Genomic DNA, 14,783 nt, shown 5'->3' on the forward strand with positions numbered 1-14,783 from the left:
CCCTTGGAAACAAGTCGACAACCTCGGTGTCATCCCCTGTAATTCTCGTGGACGGCGAGGCCTTTTGTACAGCCGTGTGATAGGCTGAATCTTTGAAAAAGTTTATATGCCTCCGCATCCGCCGCTGTAATCCACATCAACCTGTTGGCCTCTTGCTCCCAGGTCAACGCTCTCCCATTTATATTCCCACCCAAGCCCCACTTTGTCTCGCTCGCATTACCACAAACTAGATACAGAAGAGACCTGGAAAGGGAAGAGAGAGAGGAGAGAGGGGATGAAGCTGGTTTGGTGCCCGGAGACGGCCTCCAAGGCCTACATCGACGCCGTAAAAGCCCTCGCCGACCGTGAACTGGAGGAGACCAACGTGGCGGAGCTGGTCGCCGCCATGGCCGGGGGGTGGAATGCCCAGCTCATCGTCGAGGCCTGGGCGCACGGCGACGGCGCCGCCACCAGCCTCGGCCTCGAGGCTGCCGCACAGCACACGAGGGGGCGGCACGTGTGCGTCGTCCCGGACGAGAGGTCGGCGGCGGAGTACGTGGAGGTGATGCGGAGAGCGGGGCTGCCGGCGGCGGAGCGGGGGGTGGTGGTTGGGGAGGCGGAGGAGGTGATGGGGGAGCTGGAGGGGGTGGACTTCATGGTGGTGGACTGGCGGCTGAGGGATGCAGCGAAGGTGCTGAGGGCGGCGAGGGCGGGGCCGAGGGGGATGGTGGTGGTGAGGAAGGGCGCCGGGAGGAGGCGGAGCGGGGCAGCGGCGATGGCGGCGGGGACGAGGCTGGTGAGGTCGGCGTTCCTGCCGATAGGGAGGGGGCTGGAGGTGCTGCATCTTGGGGTGGGGAAGGGGCCGAGCTTGGGCAGCGGCTGTGGCCGCTGGATCAAACATGTGGACCGTCACACCGGGGAGGAGCATGTATTCCGGCGTTGATCCATTATACTTAAGTTTTCTCTTTTTTTTTTTTGTTTGATGGCTGGTTTTGATCATCTCCTACTTGTAAGATAAATAATATTGCTTTATAGCTTTTTTTTTTTTTTTCCTCTTTTGTAATATATATACTCAGCTAATATGGTTGTAAATTTTGGTGTAGTTTTAGATCATGGAAACCCAACGGGAAGGATGGCTGTTGGGTTATATTAACGAGGAACTCTTTAAGATAGATATATATATATATATATATATATATATATATATATATATATATATATATATATAGATTTATTATGTGTAACTTTGATATGCTTTTCCTTTCCTCGATGTTGTAAGAATAGGTATATGTTGCCATCCAATTTAATGCCTTCAGTCATTTCAAGCATATATCCTTGCTGTTGCCACACTTTTGTAGGTGTAAAGCAGATGCTGCGGAAGTTTCAAGATCAATATATAGAACAATTTTGTGAAAATTGGCTGCAGAATATACTTAATAATTTTGTGCAATTTGAAGAATTGCTTGGGCAAATTTTGTGCATACGTTGACAAAGGAATTTTAGGTACTTGAATTAAAGCTTGAGTCCATATGTAAGAATGGTGGAGTAAAAAGGGATTCCTTTCAATGATCAAAGAATACCTCTTTACTGACAAATGAAAATAAAAAAAAAAAAAATTGTTGAAGTTTAAATTAGGAAAACCAACCATTTTTGTTGTTGGAAAAACATACTAACAAGCAAGTGCTATGGTTGTTTCTTAGATATTGATGCTAATTTTTCTGCATTTTATCTGTGATGATTTAAAATTAAAACAACGCACGTGAAGATAAAGCATAAATAGAGGGAAAGAAGAAAAATATCCAAGCACTTGGCCCGACAGTATTGCTTTGTATCACTTGGGTAGGGGGACAAGGATTTGATAGTCAAGTGGAGTCATTTAGGATGTCAATAAAGGATAGAAAAGATGAGAGTTAACTAGCCCCTCCAATCTCCACAAATAAATAATAAATAAATAAATAAAGAGAAAGAAAACTAATATAGAGATCATAGATTAATTGCAACTTTTATTGAAGCAATGAAAATGATTGGACAAACTAGGCCAATGCTACAATGATAATTATAATATACTGGACTTCTTTCGAGAATATACACTTAATTTTTGCAAGCATAAGTATTTTAGGATTTTACTCACTATTAGTCATACTATTTTTAGGAAATTAGGCATCCTAGCTAGATAGCTAATTAAAAAAATCGCTACTCAATCACTTTATATTTTAAAGTTTAATTGCTTTATTACTTGTAAGTGCTAGCTACCCTTGTTATATTGATGCATTAAGGGTTTTTTTTTTTTTTTTTTCAAATTAATTCCTTTGTTTTTTTCTTTTCTTTTGCACAAAATTCCATCCATGCCAACTCATCCTATCTTAATTATAGGCAAGTTTGGATTCTCTCATGTTTAACAACTGAACTTGAGAGAATATTCAATTATTATATAGGAATAGCTTTGGGTTCAAGCACACTCAAAAAGGTATAGGAAGTGGAAAGAGTAAGGATGGGTTTGTGGCCCTATCGTGAAAAATTTAGGATTTGAATCCTCTCTGGCCTCAACTTGGATTGGAGAGGGGCTGCCCTTTAATTACTGCCATCTATGATGGGTGTGGAAGCTATGATTGAATAAGTAATATTACTTTTAAGAAATTGGGCATCCTAGTTAGATAGCTAATTTAAAAAAATCACTACTAAGTTACTTATATTTTAAAGTTTAATTGCTTCATTTCTGATAAGTGCTAGGTAGTCTCCTTATATTAATGCGTTAAGGACTTTTCTTTCATTTTATTAATTCCTTTGTTTTTTCCTTTTCTTTTGGATAGATTTCTATTTGTGCCTACTCATTATTTCTTAATTATAGGTGAGTTCGGATTCTCTCATGTTTAGAAATGGAATTTGAGAGAGAATGGATTTGTTGTCTAAGAATAGCTTTGGGTTTAAGCAAATACCAAAAGGTGTAGAAAGTGGAAAGAATATGAGTTTGGATTTAAGAATAATATAATGATGTGACCATGGCACCATTGTTAAACATTTAGGATTTACATCCTCTCCGGCCTCAAATTGGATTGGAGAGGGCTAGTCCCATCCACCTGTGATTGGTACAATAATTGTGATTGGATGAGTATTATTAGTCATACTATTTTTAAGAAATTGGGCATCCTAGTTAGATAGCTAATTTGAAAAATCACTATGGAGTCGCTTTATATTTTAAAGTTTACTTGCTTCATTATTGGTAAGTGCTAGCTAGTCTCTTTATATTGATGCATTAAGGATTTTTCTTTTGTTTAATTAATTCCTTTGTGTTTTTTCTTTCTTTGGATAGAATTTCATCCATGCCAACTCATTCTTTTTTAATTATAGTTGAGTTCAAATTCTCCCATGTTTAGGTCTCAAACTTGAGAAAATATGGACTTACTATAAAAGAATAGCTTTGGACGTTTAAGCATACTCAAAAAGGTGTAAAAAGTGGAAAGAGTACAAATTTGGTTGTAAGGAGAATATTAGGATATGGGTGTGGCCCCATGGTTAAAAATATAGGATTTGACTCCTCTCCAGCCTCAACTTGGATGGGAGAGAGGCTGCTTTCTAATCATAGCTATATATGATGCATGATTGAATGGGTACTATTAGATATACTATTTTTAGAAAATTGGGCATCCTAATTAAATAGATAATTTAAAAAAAATCAGTACTTCATCATTTTATATTTTTAAAATTTAATTGCTTCATTACTAGTAAGTGCTAGCTAGTATCCTTATATTGAGGCACTAATAATTTTTTTTCTTTTTTTAAATATAAGTTCTTTATTTTTTCTTTTCTTTTGGATAGAATTTCATTCATACGGACTCTCGTCCTTGCTTAATTATAGGCAAGTTCAAATTCTCTCATGTTGAGGGACGGAACTTGAGAGAATATGAACTAGATATATAAGAATAGTTTTGTGTTTAAGCAAGCTCAAAAAGTGTAGAAAGTGGAAAGAGTACGAGTTTAGACATGTAAGGATAATATTAGTGTGTGTGTGGCCTGAAGGTTAAATATTTAAGATTTGAATTCTCACCAACCTTAACTTGGATTGGAGACGGTCTGTCTTTAATCACAACCATCCATGATTGGCTCGATAGATGGAATTAGATGGGTCCCACCATAGCATTTGGGGCAATGTATTGGTATGTCCCATATCCAATCACAGCTATCGCACCCATCACAGGTGGCTATGATTAGAAGACAGCCCCTCTCCAATCCAAGTTAGGACTTGAGAGGATGCCAATCAATTAGTTATACCCAGAATGTTGTATTTAGATATGCCTCCTATAGATATATATTAGAGTATTTGTTTGCATGTTTAACTAGATCATCATCTATTTCCTCCTATTTATACACGAGTTTGCTTCCCTTGCTAATATGAATTAAATGTAGAAACATAAGAATTTTTTTTAGAGAATAAATACATAAGATTATTATTTTCATGTGTGCTTGATAATAATATAAATCATTTTTAAAGGGCCTTTACTTTATATAACTTAAAGTGGTCTAAAATATCATAGTTTTATGCAACTTATACCCTTGGCTTATAGACATCAATGACAATTCTTTCAAGATGATAAATTCATTTAGGGCAACAATATATCCAAAGGATGCTATGCCCACAAAGAAATCCCATTTTAGAAGTGGCACGTTTTTGACATCCAATAGATAAGTCAGCATCGATAACTCAGCAATCTAAATCTTCCGCTTCGAACTCTAAACTTACTACAGTTTCAATATCTATAGGCTATCTTCTTAATTTTTTTTTTTTTGGTAGAATATCTTCTTAATTTTTTGCTTGAACATTATGGTCAGTGGAATTTCTTGAGTTTTTTTCTTTTGTTTAATGGTTGAGCTTTTTCCATCTGATGAAGTAGCATGATAGGCTATTTGGTTTACTTAGGTATCTGTTGTATCTATTGCCTTCTAGCAATGGATTTGGCTAGTGCTTGGAAATTAAAGGCTCCACGCCCACCAATTAATGGATGGATTTTCCATAAAATTGATATACAAAGTCAACGTCTTTACCTAAAATCTTTCAGAACCCAATGATTCTACACGTACCATCAATCTTTATCCGCGTTCATGGCCTGATTGTGCATGGCCTAATTATTCTAGTAGCAACGCCGGCAGCCATTTCCGGAGGAAGTCATTTCTTTGTTTTGTACTACGGAAAATGATTTTTTTCTGTAGGAGAACAAGCCACCTATATCTCTACCCCGATGGAAACGCTTCATAAGATGAGTTCTTTTGCCTCTCGTTACTATATATTGACTTTCCAGAGGAGTCTTCCTCTCAAAGCATGTATCTTATAAAGCACTCAATTAGCTAGCTATTAGTCAAAATTAAGAAAAAAGGAAACATAAGACAGATAAATACTTAATATAGAATCTTTTACAATTTACTGTTTATTATAGTGATATGTCATCATGTATTTTTGATAACAGTTATATCAACTTGCTAATGAACTCAGTTTTGTAACTATCAATATTGGATATTTTTATTCTTAAGGTTGGAGGTGAGCTGGTGACATAATTTAAAAGTGGCCAGGTAAGCCTCCCACTTAGCGAACAACATAATGATGACCGTGACTTGAAGCGTGCCTTGTTGGGCAATTTGCATTTAGAAATCAGTAGGCCTGTGGTCTTGTTCTAGGTGCAGTGAACCGGACCATCATGTGGTCTACCTCAATAGCTTAATTTGCTTCATGTCACCATATTTGACCAAAGGAAGACTACCTTTTAACCAAAGCCCGCAGGCACTTCAATAATCTTCTAGAAAAAAGTTTTGCTGGTGCTGATAGTCTTATTTGAGATGCTTAATTATACATCTCTTCTACTATACGTATGATATGATTTCTTATTCTACCCATTGTTTTCTTTGTTAAACTATATTTTCCTTGTGGTATTTACGAATTTTCGTACATTAACCATACATAAATATTATATATTCATAATTTCAACCATTATGATCATATGTTAATTGTAGCTGACACGTAAGATTGTTGGATTGGATTGACATCAAGACTACCATGCTTATCTTACCATTCTATCCGATAAGTTTGCCATGTATCTGGAGATACTTCCAAGGGATAAAACAAACAACGACATTTTAATTTTATCATGGTTTAAAGGAGTAAGACTTAGTAACTTATGGGCATTGCATTCTTATTATTTTGTTTATTTGGCCAATAATCTGCCATGAGTAAATATATAGATTAAGCTTAAGCTAAAAGATGAAGTCATTCCTCGTGTCACATGTTTGCCGCCCACGTTTTCTGAAACCAATGGACGTATATTTCTGGGCACTATTACTTTTCTTTTATTCAACCGCCGACCAGGTCTGGCATGATGACTTGCACTCCAGATTCCAGAACCCCAGAAACTTACAAGTTCATGAGGCCAATTACCACCAAACTTTATGCTATGCATACCATGATAGAGTGTTGGCAACCTTCTGGCAATCTGAAACTTGTGGAGGCCAGTCTGAACCTTTTCTGAAGCAGCTGAAGCCTAATGTCATGCATACCTCATAGCCATTCTGAGGAAGAATTGGTGGGGACGACTTCCTTAGGCTTCTTTTGTCTAGGCATGTCTTAGTCATGACAAATTATTATTCAGAAATTGTCTTAATTATACATATAGAAAACGTAGTTCAGTCTTGCCCATATATATATATCCATCTAAAAAAAAAACATCTTTTTTCCTACATGTTATTGAAACTAAAAATACATTGACAATTATGCTTTGTGTTTCTAAGGGGAAGTTCTTTTAAAATGGATAGAAACTAAAACAAGTATAACCCTCAAAATAATTTCCAATATTTTCTGACCTCCACTTATAGCCCACCATTGTCACATGTCCAATGAGTTCTGTATGATTTAAACATATTCTGGTTCATTCAGCTTAGCTTTAATTGGGGCATCAACCATTAACTGAGTGCGTGGTTAAACAAGAACGCAGCCATTTATATTCTTTTTCACATGATTCAATTTATTCATGGTTTCCCTCACATGCATGACATATTCCTACTGCTAGTTGAAATAATATCTTCAATATAAGAAATATTTGAGCAGCAATACCATCAGTTGCTTGAGTCATATGACATTATTAATTCCTATGCTTCAGTACTGCTAGGAAAAAAAAAAAAAAAAACTCTAATTCTTGGCAGCACTCAATTGATTAATTAAGGTGTGCAGCATGCTAGATTGACTTTGTCCATCATGACATAAAAGTTCATCAGGCTCAGACAAGGTTGGATTAGTGTCTTAACGTAACATTAAAATTTCCTACGAAAGCATGGTTCAGGTAGTTGACTAAGCACAGATTAAACAGAAAAAGAGTGGAGCTGGGGGAGAAGAAGGATGAGCTTTTGCTATTAATCTGGTCACAATCAACTATACTTATTATTCAGATCCCACACGATCGAGCTGTTAGGCATTAATTACTTCATCAGCCCATTCATGGGCGGACAGGATGAGAAGTCATCATTGAGGAAGAATTTATTATTTGAACCCCACGTATGAGCAGATTGGACACCCGCTTCAATGGACAACAGTTGATTCATAAATATCCAAATACCAAGAAACGCTGGGACCCTTCAATGGGCACCATCATTACAAGCACTTGTATAAAATGACAGTAACCTAAACATCTGGAGCAAGACAAGCCATACACTCTTGAGGAATATCTAACCTAAGATGGGAGACAAAATACATCTTGTTGTGGTCATCTTTTTTTTGGTCATTAAGATTGTGGAGGTAGTACCTAGTATCCTTGTGCCAGGGACCATGATATTATTCTCCTAAGCTTTTATTCAACCCACTTCAGGCTCACCACTACCTAATCACTCTTTTTTGAGGGAGAATGAACAGGTGGAGGAGACCCACCTGCATTACAATTATCCAGGTCTAGATTTTTAGGTTGGTGGGCGTAGGTTGAGACCACTTAGATAGGCAAATTCCTGCTGCTTAGTGCTTCATGGAAGTCAAGCACAAGTTCATTTTGTATTATACTTCTCTCATGTACTTGGGTCTAACTATACTCTTGAATTTTACATGTTCTATGTGGTGATGATGGACTTTGGTGCGCATAATTTTGGAAAAAAAAAAACTTGTGTCACATCCAAGTGATGTAATTTGATGGGTACACAAACTAGATATGCATATCTTCAAGAAATCCTGCAAAATCTTTTCGTTTGTACAAGAATTCCAAATGACAAAATCATAATTAATTATGTGTGGCAAATGAATTCTAGATGAAGTGACGTATGGATTGCTTTTTTTTTTTTTTTTTTTATGTAATTGAATTAGTGAAAGCCTAACTCAAGTTAGAATAGTTTATATATGTTTAAGATTACATTATCTCAAAAGTTGGGGACGGATTTTTCTACAGGTGAGTGGGAAGATTTTTGGGTACTGAAACATGGAACGTCAGGTTTCTCCAAACCAGAACAGTCGATTGTTCAGATGTGCTACGGTCTGTTGGAAGAGTTTGTTTTTGTTTCTTATGTATTCTCATTCATTTTTCATTAGTCTGCCTGATTTCTTTGTAGTTTGAGAGTGTGTATCCCAATATCGATCTTTGAGAGTGTGATCGAGCGAGCAGGAGTCATACCAGAATGAGGTATGTAAACCATTCCAGACCTGAAACCTCACTAGTGAGCGGAATGACCTGCTGAACATTTTTCCAAAAGTAAGGAATCCTCTGTTGAGTGATCGGTTTCAGTTTTATTGCTTGGCCTCTGTAATATCCCACTTTTATTAGCATGTTCCAAGGCTTGGGCGCTTCCATGAATAGCTTCCACCACCATTTGCAGATCAGTATCTTGTTTAGTAATGTGAGGTTTGTGATTCCCAAGCCGCCGAACTCTTTGGGGCGACATGCTAGTGACCAATTCAGTAAACTTTTCCCCAATTTCCAATTGTCCTCTCCACACCATAAAAATGCACGACGAAGCGTGTCTATTTGTTTGATTATGTCTGATGGTAGTAAGAAGCTGGACATCCAGTAGAACACGATTGGGGAGATTACAGCGTTGATCAGTGTCACTCTGCCTATAATAGATAGCAATTTGTCTTTCCAGGTCGCTAATTTTTTTCTAATTTTCTCAATCAATGGCGTCCATGTAGTGGCCTTTATCTTGCTATGATGCAACGACATTCCTAAGTATTCCATCGGAAATTCCGATGTTTTGCATCCTAAGATGGCTGCAATGCGACTTCGCTGTTCTTGTGACAAGCAGAGGCCTAGAACTGTAGACTTTCAAAATTGATCTTTAACCCTGATGTAATTCAAAGGAATAGAGGATGAATTTTAGGGAAGTGATATGATTTTTCTGTGAGCTGCAGATGTATGGATTGCTACAGCGCCTGTCTGGTCCAAGAGTAGATATTTTCTTGTGGTAAGATTCAAGACTAAATATTTGTTAGTCCTGGGCTTGGTGCTATGATCATTGCAATATACCAAGCTCCAATATATAGATTCATGAAAATGACAACCCAACCTAAGTTATGATCTTTCTTGAACAGGATTACCCTATCTGAGTTGGTTTCAATATCTAGATTGCCTGGCAATGTGGATTGCCTCATGCCCGTGGGAAGCAATCGGGGTGGCTATCTAGATTACTACTTCTTTTGCAAATTGTAATAAAAATTTTGGATAAAATTATCCCTCAAAAAAATCATATAAAACCCATTGCCCAATCTTCCCCTCCCCACCCCCACCCCCACCCCCACCCCCAAGGCAATCTGGATTGCCTTAAATCTCATAGAAAGCAATCGAGGTGGCTATCTAGATTACTATATCTTTAGCAAAGTTATAATAAAAATTTTGGATAAAATTATCCCTCAAAAAAATCACATAAAACCCATAGACCAACCCTCCCCCTAACCCCTTTCGCATGCGTCCTTGGCCCGCGGCTCCTCTGCCTTTGTCCCTCATCACCTCCCGTGGCTTTTTCACGCCCATCCCCACCCCCTCCATGGCTCCCATGCACTCGCCCTTCCCTACCCTTAGTGCCCGCGATTCTCCACACCTCCAGCTCACCACTTTCTATGCTACCACCATATCTATGCCACTCCATCACTTCTCATCAGAAAAAAGAAGGTATTCGGACAAAATTATTGGAGATATTTTAAAATTTTATTTCACATTATCGATAATTTGATTTCATACCAAACATGTCAATCAAGATTTTCAGTAATTTTACTACATCATTACTTATGTGTACCAAACATCAGTAATAAATATTATTGACAATTTAATGGTGGCAATCTATTTTAAAGACAATCCACATTACCTTTTAAGATTGTTTGGTGATGCACCAAACGCAACCTAAGAGTATATCCAAATCCAGCCTAGATCCTTATTTTTAGACTGCAGAAGAAAAAGATAAATGAAAATCTTTTTTTCCCCTTCCCATAGGATTTGTACTAGATAGTGCTTCGTTGATATAGAGTCATGCTTACATAGACAGCATAATTCATAAATCCTATAAGATTTTCAATCCAATCTAATAAGAATATCAACACCAATTCTAAAAAAAATGGAATTCCATAACAGAGCCAATCGTGCTTGTGTGCATGCATAGTGAGAGGCCTAAATGTTGGCTTATCTAACTAGAGTCCAACAATTGGGGAAGCATTAATTCAACTCAACTTATATTAAATTTTCAATGTGGGACTAAAAATAAATACTTAATTGAAAATTGAATCCTTTACTGATTGAACTTTTCCAATCAAAAATAAAAAATTATCAAATTATTAAATACTATATAATAGGTCTGATAGAAGGAAACTATGGATGAAGCCAAAAAGACTGCTATTTTAATCAATCTACTTCATAAAAATACTTTTTGATCCTCATAAATCTACCTGTTAGGTTGTTTGGTATTTGTATTAAGCTTCATGATGAGTTTCTGCATCCACTGCATAATTAATAATGAGGTTTGTAGTTACTACTCGCCAGAACTATAAAAGAGATGATATTTTGAACCTTGGCTTGTTGTATAACTATTTTTCAATTTTTATTTCTGAAGAAAGATATCCAAGAGGGAGATGATGGGGACATCGGTTGGATCATTACCTTTTCAGAAAAAGAGAAAAATGGTGCAAAAAATGTCACACTCGAATCCGGTATCCGAATCGGATACGTGATGGCCACACACTCCTTAAAGCAAGTCCTAAAAATATGCAAGGCCTAAATAATAAACAAGTCTACAAGAATACTAAAAGAATCATATATATTTATTAAATCAATAAATCATCTTTATTGATCAATATTCACAAAATTGAAATATTTGTTTGATATCATAAAGTTAACTAACTAACTAAGGACTCCATCGTGTGAATCTCTACGTCCAACTTGATCGATCCTACACATTTTGCAAGTCTGAAGGAAAAGGAGAGTGTGAGCTTAACAACCTAGTAAGAATCCTCCATACTCACATAAGCATGAATATGAAACATCTTTTAACAAATATAAATAACTAATAGAAAAATAATAAGAATCATACATCATCAATATGATAGTTGAATGATATTATTATGTGCAATTCTATTAAACATGTCACATATCATAATCAACAATTCTGATCAGTAATTCAATAAAATTACTTATCATTAAATGATTAACACAATTCTGATCTAAACAACATTGTTATTCTAACACTAGACTAGATCCACCCATGCTCTAGCCTGTGGTAGGCCACCATATTTTCACCCATGGCTGGCAACCATATCTCAACCCATGGTTGATATCATAATACCATGTTTTATACGTACCGACTAGCCTAGATGTCCTTCAATTAAATACAGTTCATCATCTTGATTTGATTTCGATATTGTACTAGTCACAACCATACTCTAGTCTGTGATAGGCCCAACATCTCAGCTTGCAGTTGATATGCCACATTTCACACATGTCCAACTATCCATATGCTCTCCTTTTTCCATGCTTTATGCTTATCTTTCTAGCATTAGACTAATTATAATCATACTCCAGTCTGTGGTCAGCCAAACGTACTGCACCTCAACCCGAGGCTGCCCAGCGCATACACACTACATTTCTTGCATGGCCAAACAATCCAAACATTGCCCATGCCTCATCCATATTATTAAAATCATATTCTGATTTTTGATACTAGATTAGTTATAGTCATACTCCAGCTCGTGGTAGGCCAAATCGCATCCCAGTCCGAGCAAGATTGACCTGGCATATACACCATATTTCTTGCATAACTAGCTAACTTAGATACTGTCCATCCTATCAATTATGTTAAATCATATTTTTCTTACTCAACAATCATTAAGCACCAATTAATCATGATTCCAGCAGTAACAAATCAACGACATGTAATGCATATACCAACAGATATAAAAATGCATATCAATTATACAAATTTAATTTCATAAATATGTAGGTGATCGTGTTGAAGAATCCTTACCTCTATTGATGATGATAAATTAACCTCTGAATTAATCTCAATCCATACTCAAGCTTATGAATCAAGTACTAAGTGGATCTGCTTGAAGGTCTCCTATCCAGAAGATTATTTCTCTATATAACCAATCTCAATATTAAAATAATACAATATGAATTATCTAATTCAACTCTCTTCAGCTCACAAGGGTTCACTCCAAATCTCCAAAATTTTATTTTATTTTACTTTTTTTAGTCCTCAATGAGTGACTGACTCTCGTAGTTGACTTAGGCGAGAAGCTTCTTCTTCTTCTCTCTCGACTAGCCTGCTCACGAGGCTCCCTTTCTTTGCCTTGAGAGCTAGGATAGGATCGAGATAGGAAAGTGCACTAAGATTCTTCCAATGTCTCATTTCAAGGTCCAATGGAATTCATAGGTATAGGAAGAATAGTATAGGAAGAAGCCCCATCAAATAGAGATTTTTTCTTTCAACCATCTTTCGATTGTTAATATGAGATATAAGGACCGCTACGACAAGCAGTACTACACCTTTGATCGTGAATATCCTATTTTTTCGTAGTCAGCCATCCTTACTATGAAGAGCATTGACTCTAGCCCTCCCTCCCTGTTTAAGGTGGCCGGGCATTTCATTCTCCTCCTTTCCTATGCTTGCTTCCTATAAAGAACTGGAAGTAGAGTTTTTTCTATTTCTATTCGGCTGGGGCCGACCTCTCACCTATGGGATCTTTCAATGCTAAGCCAGAAGTGGTGGGGCAACCGATCATTCGTGATTGAATCGAGTAGTTGAGTCTATCGTGGAGGAATTCATTCATGGATTGGTGGGTGCACAAACAAACGACCATGAAAACAGACTCGATTCCTATCTATTAGTCGTAGTTGAGTTGGAAAATATCCGCTTAATGCTTAGGATAAATAAATAAATAAATAAAATAAATAGAGAGAAGAGAGGCTCTCTCTCTCCCTCTTCTCTTTTTCTTATTCAAATAGGGCAACCGAGCCCTTGCTTCCCCTTCCTTTCTTCACACTGACCATGGCTGTAGAACCCGAGCGGCGGTGAATGATGATGCACGGTACCAACCACAAGATGATCCTGGCGGCAACCACAACCACCAGCGGTTGGTGGAAAAAAATTGAAGAGCAAGGAAGGGCCCTATCCTCCATGACCGACGGCTTACCAGGCCAAATCCAATGACGATGAGACTAGAAAGAGAAGAAAGAAAAGGTGAAAAGTCTTATCGCGATCCGGCAACACCCACGGTGAGAGATCCAGTGGTCTATTCAATGGAAACCCAAGAAGAGGCTTGACCGAAAAATCCCAGATAGGCGGTGGTTTTTGAGCAAATTTGTGATGAAAAAATAAGGAAGAGTGGGTATCTATTATAGGCAAGAATTAGGATTGTTTTAATTTGAGTTTTAGTGGGATTTTTTTGGTTCTCTGATGGTAATCAGGAGAGAAAACTCCTAATCAGAGCCTGCTCTTCCCCTATTTCACGTGCATAGCATGTGATTTTTTAAAAATTTCCTATCCTTACTTTAAGGTTCGTGCTGGGATAAAATTTAGGATCATTACATTCTCTCCTCCTTAAAATAATTTCATCCTCAAAATTAACATACTGTAAAATTGATAACCTTAAGGATACAAAGTTCTTATCTTATCTTTGATCTCCTAGGTAGCTTTTTTTTTTTACTCAAAAGAAATTCCAATCCTCTATCATAAGATCCTTTGAATTAAAATCGATCCGTTTGATCAAATTCAAATGACTTAAACCACCATGCTTTTGCTGCGCTCTCTGATCTAAATCTATTGAATATCTTGAGTTTGCTATATAACATCCAAACCAATAAAATAGTAGATTGTCAATTCCTCGCATGACAACTTGAAATACAAATTATCCATCAACACCCTATGAATTATCACTATCATAATCCTTAGTAATCATAACATTATGCTTAAATATCCCTTAAATCACAGTTCTTAGAGATCATGCTCTAATATCATTTTCTCACTCTCTATCAATTTTTTCAGAACCATATCGGACCGATCGGGTTGATCGATGAGATCGGAGATTGATTTTAATCTCGATGTAGAACTTAGGCTGAATCCAATTGATCTTCACCCATAAAAAATCAACAAGAATCGGTGAACCGATTGGCCCATGATGAACCGACCAGATGATGGGTTAATATTCATTTGCGGATAAAAAACTACTGAGGGTATTCTAATTATGGATCGATCCTAACTCTTCGCCATCTTCATTTTTTTCTTCCGTTCATCGTTGCCACCCAAAACCCAGAGCCCTAGCCTCGTCGTCGTCGCCTACCAGAAAAGCACCACGAGTCTCTATCTCTCTA

General features: G+C 37.2%; 1 protein-coding gene across 1 annotated transcript; it reads left to right on the forward strand.

Moving 5' to 3' along the window:
• The first annotated feature begins 269 nt into the window (after nucleotides 1-269).
• LOC105033368 (uncharacterized) lies at nucleotides 270-1,132 on the forward strand. The gene has a single exon (XM_073255205.1). It carries the CDS (start codon nucleotides 275-277, stop codon nucleotides 920-922), a length of 648 nt encoding a protein of 215 aa, XP_073111306.1. The 5' UTR covers nucleotides 270-274; the 3' UTR covers nucleotides 923-1,132.
• The last annotated feature ends 13,651 nt before the right edge of the window (nucleotides 1,133-14,783 follow it).

This window comes from Elaeis guineensis, chromosome 4 (genome assembly GCF_000442705.2).
Source record: "Elaeis guineensis isolate ETL-2024a chromosome 4, EG11, whole genome shotgun sequence".
Taxonomy (NCBI): Eukaryota; Viridiplantae; Streptophyta; class Magnoliopsida; order Arecales; family Arecaceae; genus Elaeis; species Elaeis guineensis.